This window comes from Eremomyces bilateralis (assembly GCF_010015585.1).
Source record: "Eremomyces bilateralis CBS 781.70 unplaced genomic scaffold P152scaffold_1, whole genome shotgun sequence".
NCBI lineage: Eukaryota > Fungi > Ascomycota > Dothideomycetes > Eremomycetales > Eremomycetaceae > Eremomyces > Eremomyces bilateralis.
In genome coordinates this window covers 451,155-465,023 of record NW_022985067.1, presented here as the reverse complement: position 1 = coordinate 465,023, position 13,869 = coordinate 451,155, and the positions used below count along the sequence as shown (strand labels likewise).

At 52.0% G+C, this 13,869-nt stretch overlaps 9 protein-coding genes across 9 annotated transcripts in view; 7 read left to right on the top strand and 2 right to left on the bottom strand.

The window, feature by feature from the left end:
• P152DRAFT_504406 (histone-fold-containing protein) overlaps window positions 1-185 on the top strand; it is a gene marked incomplete at its 3' end in the record, with an annotated part of 1,192 nt that extends 1,007 nt beyond the window's left edge. The window contains exon 4 of the mRNA XM_033682370.1: window positions 9-185. Within this exon, the coding sequence (XP_033538589.1) occupies window positions 9-185 (177 nt within the window). The remainder of the gene's footprint in view (window positions 1-8) is intronic.
• On the bottom strand, window positions 13-1,617 carry P152DRAFT_453561 (uncharacterized protein). The gene is made up of 2 exons (XM_033678397.1): window positions 645-1,617; window positions 13-593 (listed from the first exon to the last, which is right to left on the bottom strand). Exons 1-2 carry the CDS (start codon window positions 1,225-1,227, stop codon window positions 508-510), a joined length of 669 nt encoding a protein of 222 aa, XP_033538588.1. The 5' UTR covers window positions 1,228-1,617; the 3' UTR covers window positions 13-507.
• Window positions 1,618-1,907: 290 nt separating this feature from the next.
• On the top strand, window positions 1,908-3,288 carry P152DRAFT_4718 (uncharacterized protein). Its single transcript, XM_033681099.1, has 3 exons — window positions 1,908-2,130; window positions 2,182-2,285; window positions 2,339-3,288. Exons 1-3 carry the CDS (start codon window positions 2,071-2,073, stop codon window positions 3,021-3,023), a joined length of 849 nt encoding a protein of 282 aa, XP_033538587.1. The 5' UTR covers window positions 1,908-2,070; the 3' UTR covers window positions 3,024-3,288.
• An 8-nt stretch (window positions 3,289-3,296) lies between these two features.
• On the top strand, window positions 3,297-4,118 carry P152DRAFT_4921 (uncharacterized protein). Its single transcript, XM_033682177.1, has 2 exons — window positions 3,297-3,949; window positions 4,009-4,118. The coding sequence occupies exons 1-2, from the start codon at window positions 3,554-3,556 to the stop codon at window positions 4,009-4,011; spliced, it is 399 nt and encodes a 132-aa protein (XP_033538586.1). The 5' UTR covers window positions 3,297-3,553; the 3' UTR covers window positions 4,012-4,118.
• A 392-nt stretch (window positions 4,119-4,510) lies between these two features.
• P152DRAFT_4711 (uncharacterized protein) lies at window positions 4,511-5,033 on the top strand. The gene is made up of 2 exons (XM_033681026.1): window positions 4,511-4,868; window positions 4,923-5,033. The coding sequence occupies exon 1, from the start codon at window positions 4,621-4,623 to the stop codon at window positions 4,843-4,845; it is 225 nt and encodes a 74-aa protein (XP_033538585.1). The 5' UTR covers window positions 4,511-4,620; the 3' UTR covers window positions 4,846-4,868; window positions 4,923-5,033.
• Window positions 5,034-5,721: 688 nt separating this feature from the next.
• On the top strand, window positions 5,722-7,840 carry P152DRAFT_387202 (MFS transporter; the record flags this gene model as incomplete). The annotated part of the gene is made up of 6 exons (XM_033675876.1): window positions 5,722-6,286; window positions 6,336-6,570; window positions 6,632-7,009; window positions 7,060-7,232; window positions 7,287-7,451; window positions 7,506-7,840. The coding sequence occupies 6 exons, from the start codon at window positions 5,722-5,724 to the stop codon at window positions 7,838-7,840; spliced, it is 1,851 nt and encodes a 616-aa protein (XP_033538584.1).
• A 1,653-nt stretch (window positions 7,841-9,493) lies between these two features.
• P152DRAFT_4976 (uncharacterized protein) lies at window positions 9,494-11,085 on the bottom strand. Its single transcript, XM_033682270.1, has 3 exons — window positions 10,886-11,085; window positions 9,865-10,800; window positions 9,494-9,827 (listed from the first exon to the last, which is right to left on the bottom strand). The coding sequence occupies exons 1-3, from the start codon at window positions 10,891-10,893 to the stop codon at window positions 9,803-9,805; spliced, it is 969 nt and encodes a 322-aa protein (XP_033538583.1). The 5' UTR covers window positions 10,894-11,085; the 3' UTR covers window positions 9,494-9,802.
• Window positions 11,086-11,953: 868 nt separating this feature from the next.
• Window positions 11,954-12,698, top strand: P152DRAFT_4666 (uncharacterized protein). Its single transcript, XM_033680700.1, has 2 exons — window positions 11,954-12,611; window positions 12,662-12,698. Exon 1 carries the CDS (start codon window positions 12,106-12,108, stop codon window positions 12,505-12,507), a length of 402 nt encoding a protein of 133 aa, XP_033538582.1. The 5' UTR covers window positions 11,954-12,105; the 3' UTR covers window positions 12,508-12,611; window positions 12,662-12,698.
• On the top strand, window positions 12,590-13,345 carry P152DRAFT_4804 (uncharacterized protein). The gene is made up of 3 exons (XM_033681765.1): window positions 12,590-12,611; window positions 12,662-12,899; window positions 12,958-13,345. Exons 2-3 carry the CDS (start codon window positions 12,721-12,723, stop codon window positions 13,307-13,309), a joined length of 531 nt encoding a protein of 176 aa, XP_033538581.1. The 5' UTR covers window positions 12,590-12,611; window positions 12,662-12,720; the 3' UTR covers window positions 13,310-13,345.
• The last annotated feature ends 524 nt before the right edge of the window (window positions 13,346-13,869 follow it).

The window sequence follows — 13,869 nt, the reverse complement described above, 5'->3', positions numbered from 1 at the left end:
TGGCGGAGGAGGGGGAGGGGGAGGGGGAGGAGTTGGAGCATGATGAGGTGGAGGAGGAGGAGGAGGAGGAGGAGGAGCAGGGGGAGACGACGATGGATGGGGAGGATCTGGTGGAGGAGATGGAGAAAGGGAAGGAAGAGGATGACGACGTGCTGGATGATGGGGATGATAGCGATGCGATATAGAGGGGTTGGAGATCGCCTTTCTGAGGAGCATTTGCGTGGCGTTACGGGATACGATGTCATGACGGTGATTGGGTTGGCTAGACGACTTCAATTGCGAATGCGTTAAAGCTGTGTATTTCAGAGTATATAGTTTTGCCGAAATACTTTTCTCTCTGCAGCAGCTCCCCTCAGTAATAGATTGATGGTATTCGGTCCGTAGCAACTGTAGTAGAGCACGAGACTTCCGCCTCCCAAGAAAGTACATCAGCCCACCCGACGCGGTCAATCGATCATCTCCTGGCTCAGCAACCCTTGTCTCTCTTGGTGTTGATTGAGGAATCTGTCATTTCATAGCCTCATCCGCCTGCTGCGGCTGTTGCAGCTGTTTCTCCTTCCGTCGCTTCGCCAACAGCGGGTCACCGAATCGAGCTACGCGGTTATTAACATCGATCTTTCGCATCAATGCCGGAATTGACTAACCCTCGATCATCTCCACATGCACGAGCGAGTCCATCGCCCGCGCATATTCCTCCAACGCCTTCTCATTCGTCCAGCTATATCCCGGCGACTCCTCGTACCCCTCGGCCGGCCAGACGTAGCCGCTGGGCTTGTGCACAAAGGTATTCCCCTCTGGCACGATGCCCGCGTGATTCGGCGTACTAGGGCGAAAATCCAAGGATGTAGAAAGGCGATGTCCGTGGATAGCGGCGAAGTCCGGGTGCGCGCGCTTGGTCCCGGTTTGCGCGGACGCGGAGGTGGGAGCAGGGGTGGAGATGGAAGTGGACGGCCCGGGTGGCTCGGCGGGGGGGCCCATGATGTCGAGGTCGGTGCGGGAATGGGTTCTCTTGCCGTTCGCGTTCTTCAGGCCGATGGTGAGGGAGGATGTGGACGCTGAGGGAGGGTGTGAGCTGGGGCCGAGCGAGGTGGGAGGGGTGAGGTCGGATGGGTCTGGAGCTGCGGCCGATAAACCGGGACGAGGAGGGGTGGAAGGGGTGACTTGAGGGAAAGAAGGCGGCGGGATGCCCGTGTCGGTTGTGTTGGATATTGGAGACGGTTTGTGCATACCGAAAGGTTTGCCTGTAGATGGCTGCGGATTAGACCTGTGGTACCGTTTGGCTACGATGAAGAAGCGCGCTGGGATGGAATTTCCAGTACAGGGCAAATTGATATGCCGGGATTATGGGTATGGACGAGATCGTGTCTATGGAACTGGGAAGGAGATCTAAAGGTAGATAGGAAGGGAAGACTTGCACAAGGCGCAACCGGCAGGTGATATACTGTGTGGACGAGCACTCAACACGAAGCTACTGACTAGACATCAGCACGGTGTTATGCACACAAGCTCTTCCTATGTAGCATGCATTGGTGAGGGTCCTCCTAATAAAGCCATATAATAATATCAAGGCTAGCTGGTGGCCAGGATCTATAAAGAGGCCATTTGGTTCTCGAGTTGAATATAACGATGAACTCTCATGAATCTCATCTCGTCTCCAAACTGTTGCCATGAGAGATATGGTCCGTGCCTAGGCCTCGACGCTTGGCGGCTTGGGCCTTGGACCACAAATGTGGCGTATATCATCCCTACTGTGGCGGAGTGCCCCGCAAATCACGGCAAATACACGTGACTGGAGCACGTGTGTTTGATGCCTAACTGCCTGAGGCTTTCATTTCTGTTGTGTCCCTGGCTAGCTTCTCTGCTCCGTCCTTGAGAGTGTCAGGTCTCCTGTTGGATATTGGAGATCAGCATCATTCCCCGACCTTGGCCATCATGATTGATATTAGGCGATTGACTTCGGAATCCCCTTTCTAGAATCCACCTTCGCATCGACATGTCTCTTCAAGCCTCCATCAATCCCAAGACCGACTTAGTTCCGTACCTGTTCAATATCCCTAACAGCTAGCCGCCATGAGTAACAAGTCCGCCATGTCTAGCGCATGGGACGATGATTGGGAATCTATTGCCGATGTACGTGCATCTATTCATGCCTCCTGCTGTCGAATACTCACCAGTACTTAGAAAGAAGAAGCGAAGCCGGCTAGCGCCAGAGATCCTGTGATCCTGACCCGAGCCGAACGCAGAGCGAAGCATCAAGAGGCGAATCGGGCATTATGGGAGAGCGCGTAAGGACGCCATAGAACGAGACACGCATAGCCACATGTCTGACCTTCTACAGTGATGCCGAACGATCCATTGAGAAGCCAGCGGACCTCTTCTTGGCGGCGCAGGAGAAGGTCCCCTTCAAGTCCGACTTCAAACCAGCCGTCAAAGTCCTCAGCCGCAAGCCGCCCGCCGCGGCCCCGAAGACGGACCTTGCAGCCGGCGTGGGGGCTCTCACAGTCATGGACGACGAGGACGACAGCGAAGAGGAGCGCCGCAAGAAATACGTGGCGTCATTCCAGGAGCGACAGGAACGTGCTCGAAAAGAGCGCGAGGAGAAAGCCGCACGATACGAGGAAGTTCGCGCCAGGTTATTCGGGACGAGCAGCTCCAACGCCGAAGATCAAGAGAGCTCGAAATCCCAACGCCACTCGCGGAACAACAGCGGGAGCAGGAACCCACCCCGAGGAAAGGGACGAGGGCGAGGCATCAACGACCGAGACTCCTCCCACAGCCCCCGTCCGTCGCCAGGGCAGTCGCCAGCAAGGTCCGCGACGGCGCAAAAGAAACAGCTTTTCGATCCAAGCTATACGGCCAAACCAGGCAGCGCGTACGCGCAACGGCGGGATCCATCAGATCGTGGAGCCGCAACCCCTACCAACGATGACGCACAGCAACCGATCCGTGAACCGCGAGGGCCCGATGGGAGTGGACGAGGTGGGTTTGGGTTTTCCGGACGGGGAAAACGAGCATTGGGCTAGGCTGGGTTCAGCGTGAGCAATTCGCCATCCACGTGGTTTGGTGATAAGGATGGGATCGGCGAGCACGACGACGGAGCATCAAGGCGAGTCGACCACCAATTCCGTGGCTTTCCCGTCACGGCGCTCTTGCGTTCCCCGGGGGGTGGGGAGTCGGCCGTTGAGCTACGGCGAAGTGTAAGATCCGCGAAATAGAGTTTCGCGTCACTTTCGGATGAGTACTGGCGCAAATATCACGCTTCGAGTCGTGGCCATCACCTTCGCCTACCATGCGGTGGACAGCGTCATTTCTTGGTGACATGGCCTTTAGATTATGCCTGAATCCAAGGGCTGGGACGAAATTCAGTTGATGCCAATCACCCCGTGAAGCAAACACGTGCGGAACATTCTGGCGTCAGAGGTACAAACACGGCCCGGAAAGCTTATGCGACGGATCATATCTCTCCCTCTACCGTGCCGGACTTATCCGCATCGTACATTTTAAGGACATCGTCCCACCAAGTTTGTATGTCGATCATGGAAAGAGGTGGGCTATGAGAAGGATTTGGGAAGCCAACCAACCGCGACGCGGATGGAAGCGCTCGGTTACCTCCGTCAGCAAATCAAAAAATTTGTGCGCCTTGCAGGGCCCTTCGCTGTCCGTCACAAACAATGGATGGCGAAGGTTGTCTGAACGTGCCTCTGCCTCTGCTCGTTCCCATGTGATCGACCTTCTAGCGCTATTCCACGCTTTATTCCACGCGAGTCTCTGCGTCTTCCCGATTCCCACCGACCTGGATCCAGGAGAGATGTCCGATCCGACTCCACTGTTTTTTGAACTCAATCTTCAATCTTTGTGCCGTGGTTGCTCTACACGCGGATGTCGCGTAGATACACGTTCGAATTCAAGGTGCTTCGTTATTGAACCTGATATTATCTCTCCAAACTTGGTATATTCTCAATAAAAGATGTAATGGTGGTATACTGAATAGGCATATCTTTCCTTTAGTAACACTGATTGCCCCGATCAATATATCTCCTCTTTCCACCTCTTCTGCAAGAGGCACATCTTTCCTGCCTTTCCTGCCGGTTACCACATCTAACCGACGTGCCCACGCTTGTGCTCCCAAAACTTCGATACCCGAACCGGGCTTGCCTTCACTGATCAGCGTCGCTGCAGACGCCGCGCCAGTCCCTTCGCTCCCCTTCGACACACAGACCTACACATGGACCATCATGAAAATCTGGCCACAGTGAGGCTGTTGGCAGATCATTTCGCGATGCACGGCCGGGTCCCTCCTAGCAGGATGCGGGAAGGCAACGTTACGCGCCCATTGATTGCTTGGGTTGACGGTGAGCTCGAGAGGAAAGAGAGGAGAAGTGGTATGGTGGGCATATAAAACCGGGATGTGACACGGCAACGTGTTGGCACGCTCATCGCAATCATCGCAATCGCAGTCCTTACTTACAATTCGTCCCCCCTTGTGACTTCAGTCTCCATTCGAACCCAATTCCCTCCCTCACCAATCCATCCTTGTCGTTTTCAGCCAGCGAATCTTACCCACATCTTCTCTCCAGCGTGACCGGTTCTCTCGAAGCCATTGCTACTTCTCCAAACATCATGTGTCGGTTCTACGCACACACACATCCATGCGGTCACACCAACATGGTCTTCGCGGCGTACTGCTCCGAGGCCGCCATGGTCCAGCGACAATGCATCGGCGGGGAGATCTGGCAGACCCTCACGATGGACGATGCCTGCGGAGAGTGTGTCATTGAAAATGCGCCGGCTACTCAGAGGCCTGCGAGAACGGGAAAGGGGAAGAAGAACACTAAGACTCGCTGAGCAAACGACGAGTCTGACTTCAGGTAAGTTCACGGTCTTTCGGACTTGGAAGATGGAGCACTAATAAATTGCTAAAGATGAATTTCAATCGAAGAAAACGACCTGATATAGACGAGGGGTCGTGGCAGTCAACAAAAAGAGTCGCAAACAGGAGGAACTGCTGAGACTTGAAGATGTGAACTGCAGGAGAAGGACAACAGCTGGCAATGGAATAGGAGAGGCAAGGATCGGGCCATCAGCGACTATAGTCTTTTCGGGTGGATGGATGTAATGTTAAAACTGTACATGTATCGTATGGAATTCGTTCCGCAGCCTTCGTGAATGGATCGATCTTTTCGATTCCCGGTTGACCTTGCGGCTCCCCAGTATCACCGGGTTGGCAAAAGCCTCGCAGAGATGAAAGGCTGCTATGAATCGTACTCCCATCGTACACTCGTGCGTGTGATTGGTCGACGTCGATCTTCGGTTGCATCTCCTTGTGAGGATATCCGCCAGATTTGTATCACGCACAGGTCGGTTGGAGTCCGCTTCCCTGTCTGTGGAGCTGCCCAGGAGGCGAAGTATGTTGACGATCGAGCGCCCGGGAAACGGCTCGCTTAGACGGTTCAACGATGCGTCGATGCCTTGCGTTTGGCGAGATCATGAGAAGACTTGGTGCCGAGAGCGTTCGGGTCGCTAAAGATCCGTATGGATCTCCCGCCGCTCCAAGGTACAATCCTTCACTCGGACAGACACGTTTGCAGGGCTGTATAAGTAGATAGATTCATCTCCAAGTTCTTCTATTGTAAGCTAGCTCAATGCCAGACTTACTTTCGTTGTAAAAAGTTCGTTGTCCGATCTCAAGTGTCTCATCATAAACAAACACTAGCCCTCCCCATGGAGGAGAAAGTGGCGCCAGCGGCAGCAGCCGAAGGTGGACCAGGACAGGGGACATCATCGCTCAGCGAGATAAAGTCGACTCTTCCATCACATCATTTAGATGCAGAAAAGAAAGAGCATGGAGACGCTGAGAAAGAAATCTCGGAAGGTTCAGTAACTCATAGAGCAGTTACGGATAATCAAAATAGTAGTGCCAATGGCATCGTACAGTCAGGAAGGGGAGATGCAGAGAAACAAGATAGCGATTCTAGAGACCCCGTCAATCAAACCGAAGATGAGGACGATCCGAATCGAGAGGATACGAGCAGATACGTGAGGGGACTTCCCCTGATTTTGCTGACAGCTGGACTCTGCTCGGCGACGTTCATGATAGCTTTGGACAACACGATCATCGCCACAGCCATACCTGCCATCACGACCTACTTCAATAGCTTACCGGATGTTGGATGGTACGGCAGCTCATACTTGCTGACAACGACGAGTCTGCAACCGACATTCGGCAAGATCTATACGTACTTTGACGTCAAGTATACGTTTATCACTGCCATTGTCATCTTCGAAGGTAATTCGGATTTTCTCAACTGGCTACTCGTGCTAATCGTTGCTTGTAGTCGGTTCCGTCATATGCGCTGCTGCTCGCAACTCCCCGATGCTCATTATCGGGAGAGCGATCGCAGGAGTCGGCGCCGCCGCAATCTTTTCCGGAGGGATGAACATCATGGCGTACAGTGTAGCCCTCCGGCACCGAGCGATCTACATCGCCACCATTTCTGCCATGTTTGGTATCTCGTCTGTTGTTGGTCCCATCCTCGGCGGAGTTCTGACGGATCGAGCGTCATGGAGATGGTGGGTCAACCCCTTTTGCCATCCCCGGTGGACTATGTGACACTCAAACTAACTTTTCTAGGTGCTTCTGGATCAACCTCCCCATTGGAGGTCTGGCGGTGGCAGTCGTTTTATTCTTCTTTCAGAACCCAAAACGGCAATACCTTCATATGACCGTGAAGGAAAAGATCAAGAAAATAGACATCCTTGGTGCCGTCCTCCTTATTTCTGCCATTACTTGTCTTCTACTGGCCCTGCAGTGGGGAGGGACAACGCATCCCTGGAAAGATTCTCGAGTATGGGGCTGTCTACTTGGATTTGGTCTCATCATAAGCTGCTTCATTGCTTTGCAGATCTATCTCGGCGACGAGGGCACCCTTCCACCGCGTATCATTGCGAAACAGCGGACCGTCCGATCTGCTGCGCTTCTCTCAAGCTTTCTAGCGATGGGACTATACACGTGAGTGCAGTTTTCCTTTTGCACACTTGCTAGGAACTAATGATATGCAGTCACATATACTACCTACCTTTTTACTTCCAGGCCATCAAGGGAACATCCGCAGAAGACTCCGGGATCAGATGTATATCGTATCTCGTGAGTAACACGATTGCTTCAATCATAGTAGGCGGAGCTGTGACCATTCTCGGCTACTACACCCCATTTCTATGGGTGGGAACAGCGCGTACGTTTTCTTGGCCTCTGGATAATCCACAATGCGTTATTTAATATGTTATAGTATTCACGATCGGTTCCGGATTATTGTTCACTCTCAAAGTGGATTCTCCAGCGGGGATCTGGATTGGGTACCAAATACTGGCCGGTGCCGGTGCTGGTGCAGCAGTCCAGATCCCCTTTATCGCTGTTCAAGTCGTTCTTCCGCTAAAGGACATGCCCATTGGCAGTAAGTGAACAATGCCCTCTCTCCTCCCCCTATCCGTCGCTCATATTTCTACAGATGCAACCGCGATCTTCTTCAACAGCTTGGGTGGAGCGATTTCCATTTCCATCGCCCAAAACATCTTCCTGAACTCTCTCCTCAAAGAAGTTCCTCGATTCGCGCCCGGCGTGGATCCGCGGATCCTGTTCGACGTAGGCGCGACAAATGTACGACAAATCGTCAATTCATTCGCCCCCCAGCTGCTGGATCAGGTCCTGGTCGCGTACAATAAGGCCATCACCACTTCTTACATCCTGCCGATCGCAACGGGCGGCTTGGCGTTTCTGAGCAGCTTAATGTTCGAGTGGAAGAGTATCAAGGGTAAGAGTTTGATTCCAGGGGTCGCGGGATAGATCACGAAGGGAAAGACGAGAAAATACGCGAGGTCCATTTGTACGCATATCCTAGAGCCTGTAGACCGGAAGGTCGAAATTTGAAGGTTATCGTTTGCATCTAGCCGCCGTGTGAGTCTGTGGACTTCTTGTCAATTTTCGATTCTCCTGTGTGCACTGCAAACGTGTTGACGTGTTTATCCACAGGATGCATCCGCCCCGTGGTACGGGAGATTGTCCAGGATATTATTACACTGTAATAACTACTGGATTTGTTACTGGCGAGTACAATGGTTTCGATCGCGAAATTTATGGTCGCACCACCGCGGGTGTAGCATTTCTAACTGTTGAAACCAGTGAAATATATCTCTACCTTTCCTTGCTTCCAGAGATTTCCATGTCACTTCAAGAACAAGAACTTGAAGTCCAAGAAGACGCGATGCTATCATCTTCCGCATTGCCCCATTACGAGACGTATGTCGAATCCCGAAGTCAATATTATTAGAGGTCCCTGGCAGTGTCAAGCGTCTGATCTAGCTTTGCATCCGTGTTCATTCCGCTTACTTTCAGCGCATCAATATTCGGTATGAACGTGAAGGAGATAGAAAAAGGAGCTTGACTGCTTGGGCCTTCGGTGCCACTGCCACAATTATCACGACAATCGCCTGTTTGGTCTGGTTGGTTTCGATTTTGAAAGTCAAGGACAGGTTAAAGAGCAATATCCTGGAGTTGGCCGCAATTCTAATATGTATCTGGGGGTTTGGACTGCAGTATCCGTACGCAGCGCTGCTGATTTTCGTATATGCAGTCACACATGCAACACCTATGACTTTGTGAGTACTCTCTTGGGATGTGCCTGTATTGGGAGATCTGTTGCCGGTTTTAGATGACGCTAAAGAGTTTTATATTTCCCAGATCCTAGGGATCTCTCACTGGTGGCGCCGTCGACATAAACCCGCTCAACAGTTCACGCAACCGAAGGATAGGAAGAACAATTTCTTTTACCACTGGTGGTTTCGGACTCTCAACTGACGGGAGGGTGAGCTTACAAACAGGTGCGAAGTCAAGAAATCGATCCTGGTGAGAGTTAACAGCCTACTGCAAGACTGAATTCACATATTGTGTATGAAGATTAGAGACATGAGTGTACATCAGCAGGACTTTAGGGGGCTGGGGGTGTGGGATATCAAATCGTTTCAGCACCAGGTTTCTGAACTTGCACGAGCTTCTGGGTTTGGGACAGCGGTGCAGCAGTGAGAAGAATAAGAATCACAGAATCAGAGACCATAATGGTGCTTCGACGACGCAAGCCTTCTTTCAATCTTACAAAATAACAATGACGTCTAATCCAACCTGTCCAAGCCATAAGCGCCACTGCTAAATCTCCACAACCGAATGATAGAACGCCATATCAAGTGAACTCCTGCTCTTAGGATGAGTACTGATAAACATTCTTGTGCCGATTCTCTGGCCCTATAACAGACGACAACGACTTAGAAAATTTCTTCCTCCTCCCTTCCTCTACTTGGTTCTCAAGGCTGGGTAGGCTTCCAAATGAGTACCGATGCTTGATTGCTTCCGGTTGCCAGGCCATTTGACCCGCCGGTTGCGGCCAACTCTTCTTCTCCGCCGCCGACACTCGATCGACCGCGTCACGGATCGCATCCATATCTGACTTCGAGTCCAATCGATCGTCCTCCGCCGACTCGACTTTCCGTAGGTCGGTTCCCGAGTTCTCGCGAGGGGAGGTACTACGTCGGATGTGATGTCGAAGGGCCTGAGGTCGAGCGGATACGCGGACACCACGCAGCCAAGCTTCGATGATCTTTTGCTTGTTGACAGGGCCGAATAATAGGGCTTCTAGAGGGTACACTCCGCTGTACGGTCCATCGTGGAACATGGCATATTTATACCGTTGAGGCCCATGGTCCCGCCTCGACTGATCCAGCGGACTGGATCCCTCGGACACGCTCGACCCCCCGTCTAACTGGTACCCTCTCTCTTTGCACTGCTGCTTCAAAATGCGGGCGTCCGCTCTTGCTTGCGTGAGATCCAGCACTATCTCTCTCCTGTCGCGGAAATATTCCTCGAAGAATAGATCATCGAGAGGGTCGACCGGCTCACCACGGCTGCTCCGAGCGTGTCGTAACCCCTTTTCGCGGAGATGCTCGTAGTCGAGGTTATGCAGCCGATCTCGATAGATGCCAATATCACCGGATCGATCGTAGAAGTCAAGGACCAACTGCGGGTCGGGTTCGGCGTACTCCGTTAGGTCGGATTTATTGGAGTTGTCGTCGTTTAGTAGAATGGATGAGATTAGTGCGTAGTCGTCCTCGGCGGCAAGAAGCCCTTCCAGAAGATTCTGAGCGGCGCGTTCGCGCTCCGACAGCTTGAATTCGATGCGACCTAGCTCTTCGACGCGTTGAAGCTGCTTCTCCTCCATCATCTGCAGGACTTTGTATTCTTCGTCCGCCTGCTGAAACATCCGATCGAGGTTCTTCTTCTCCGCCTTGAACCCGCCTTCCGAATACACGCGTTTTTGCGCCGCGTGAAGTCGTGCAAATGCTTCTATAGCACTTTTCCTGTATCCGCCGAGGACGGCATATTGGGTGTCCACTTCCACCCGGAACCCCAGCACATTTTGGATGAGGTTGGCCACGTTGCCGTGCTTCTGTAGGATGGATCTGCGTTGCGACGCGGTCAACTTGTTTCCGAGCCAATTTTCGTGGAGTTCGCCGGTCGGATGTGGCCCCTCCGGAGATGACATATTGCCGGCAATAATCTCTGCTCTCGCGGGAGGTTGTGGGAAGGTATCGTGCGCATGATCTGCACTCGAATATAGAGGCGAGGGTGGTGCACTGCCTTGCCCTGCAAAGGCCAGATCGTCTCTTGGTGTCCTCGGATTGTGTAATGAAGTATAGGATCGGTCTTGAATAATCTGTGGACCCATCGACTTCGCTGATATCGATGATATTTTTCTCCTGCGCTTGTTAGACTCTCGTGAACAGAGAAGACCACGCACGCTTGGTTTCACCGTTGCGGCTCGGACAAATAAGTCTGCCCTACATTTCCATCGAGTTTCTTCCAGGGAGCCTCAGCCATCATCATATATCTGGCATTCAAAAAAGAAGAGGACCATCAGAAAATAGTATTGCACGCCTAACAAAAGACTGCATGTAAGTGGACATACCGCGGCGGACGCTTTAGCCACGACATGATATTAGGTAGGAGAACGAAAAAGGAGTTATTGTTAGGCTGCTGGTTTTTTGGTCTCGCCCTGTTAAATCTTAACAAGGGCGAGCAAAAGGTCTTACACGAGCGGGCTACGAAGGGGATTTGAGCCGCACTGGACTGTTCTGGTCGCCTTGCTTGTTGGCCGGTGGGTGGTGGCCATCCAGTTGGGACTCACAGGACCCCCTTGCGGTGGAGAGACAAACGTGCTTTTTCTGGCGCTCTCAATGTCCACAGGTGACCAACCGACCCGGGCTTTGTTGGATGTCGTTGATTCGGCAGTCATCACTTACCACTCATTACTCAAGTCATCACTCAGATCACTCGTGGTGGCGTGCGGGGCGAAAAAGGCTTCTGCAGCGGGAGAGTCCCTCTGTAACGGGCCGTACAGTAGCTTACCATCCACCTGGCAAGTCAAAGTTGCCTTAACTAGTTAGGTATTTCTTATTCCATAGTTCCTACTAATATGATAGGTAATAACCAATATCCGTTACCTGTGGTATTTTGCTAATTTCCACGTCGTCACAGTCACACACACTTACGAGACAACCAACCCTCCATCAGTCCGATTGGCTACTCTGCATGGGGGAAATGCCGGATGGGATGCTTCTGCGACTTGAGGAGAATTACGCAGAGTCGCAGACGAGTCTGACTTCTACCCTCCATTATCGAACGGTAGAGAGTCATTCCGCATATTATTCCCTAGCCCTGGGCTCATCCTTCAAGCACTCTCATGCGACATCCATTTGACGCGACCATAGAAGACCCTGCGGGTAGCTGCACGACAGGCCATGCCACTCGCGTTTCCCCGGCTTCCCTGCTCCCCCAGCTCCAATGAGTGTCACATGGACATATGCACCTCATTACTTTAGGTGTCAAACCTCCTAGATCCTAGTCTCATCGGAACGGAAATGTGATGGATAATCTTCTTGTCGTCCCCTCATTGATGGGGGGGATGCGCAGAGCCGCAACTACTATGTAGTACATAAGCAGGTGAACTGACGTGTCTGTTTACGCAGCACGCTGCTGGACCACGGTATGAACATTCAAGGGGAATGGCTGAACCCCCGCAGGCAATCTGGGACGGCGTCCTGGGGGTTTTCGTGTATTGGATGGCCGAAGAAGGAATGTTTGCTGCGCCCGACGGTACACGATATCCCAAAGAGCCAAATGAGCGGTACGAGTACTCGGAAGAATACCGCTATTGGCTGCGGATAAGAAGCAATGATGAGGATGAGGAGGAGAGTGAGGAGGATGAGGGAGAGGAAGAGGGGAGCGAGATGACGCCTCAAGCTCATGGCAGGGTTGATAGTGGCACTGCAGAGCGTACGCTGAAGCTTCATCAGATACCTGTGTTAAACATGGGACTTCCACTAACATCAATCCCCAGAAATTCATCCAACCTTTACCGCGGCACGAGCGACGACCTCGCCTACATCCAGTGTCTTTCCACTTAGTGGTGCAGAATCCAGCAATTCCCGGTCCCCTCAACAAACACGCAGTTCAGGTCAAGAGCGAGTCGTAAGAGGAACATTAGGAGAATATGAAAATTCGGATAACCGTACGCAGTACTCGGTAATTCTATTCCTATCTTTATCTGACTTTAAGCAGGGTTCAGAGTCCGGAATTCCAGCTTCTTTGTCCCCGGCAAGGTATTTGAGCTCCTCTTCATGGTAATTTCGGCATCAATTGACCTTGCAGTCAAGGTGTTCAAGGTCTTGTGGTCTGAGCCGGATACTTCAAAGGAGTCGGGACCAGCCTCCACGGTTACGGGGACGGGTCACACCCCGTATCAAAAGATCCGGTATTTCACTGTTATCCGTGAAGGGTACCGATCCTGCCAATGTTTGTCAGTGCCCCTCAGCCAACTAACCCGATACCAATTGGAGTGCTCATCAATATCACAGGCCTATCCAGACATATGAAAGACGAGGACTTACGAAATGGGGAACGAGAAAGAGCGATCATGCAATTATCCATACTGGAGAAGTGCCACCTTCCCCTTTACCCGGCGAGAACGCTGTCAGAGGCGAAGAGCCGATGAGAAAACCAATTCGCGTAACTGCTAGAACTCGCAGTGACAAATTGGACAAGATATCACGGATTAACTACAACAAGATATTCACCGTGGAACACAATGTCAAGGTGTTCGAGTTTGGCGAGGTGCATCATAGCTATCACTCTCGCCTCTTCGCGAACTTCAACGCAGTGAACCAGCCTATAATCCCCATTGGTGGCGCCGGTCAAGTACCTGACTAAACCCCGCGGCCATTCGTCCTGCGATCAGTGATTATCGGAGGCCAAGCCGCAGGATGCGGCTCACTATACGATTCACGCAGGTGAGTCACGTCGCGATCTAGAACGCGACCAAGCGCAAAATGCTGACGATGTGAAGGCATCGCCTGATATCATACGAACTCTGGCCCCTCCATGGGGTAAATTGTGGTCCTTTGGAGATTTCACTCCGCATTCCTCAGCTCTGTTCCCCCCTCTCTGAAGAGAGGGTCTTTCAAACTGGACAATCACGAGACAAATTGTCGGCCTCGACCCTTCGTTTGTTGGCACACTGCGGAGCTTGCCATTTCTGAAACATTTCTTATTGGATTCCCTGTGCGGTACTGCAATTTCTGTTTGGTTTTGTTGATTTTTCTTTCTTAAGTTGTTTCCCGAAATTGAACTGCGGCGTGATGTCGGGCTGACCGCCTTCAAATATCCGCCGTCTCCCGGCATGGTCGTGAGACTTGTCGTCTAACTTGGCTTTGGAGCTAAGAGAAACTGATAACTTTGCGTCCCTTTTCAATTATAATGCCTAACGATAT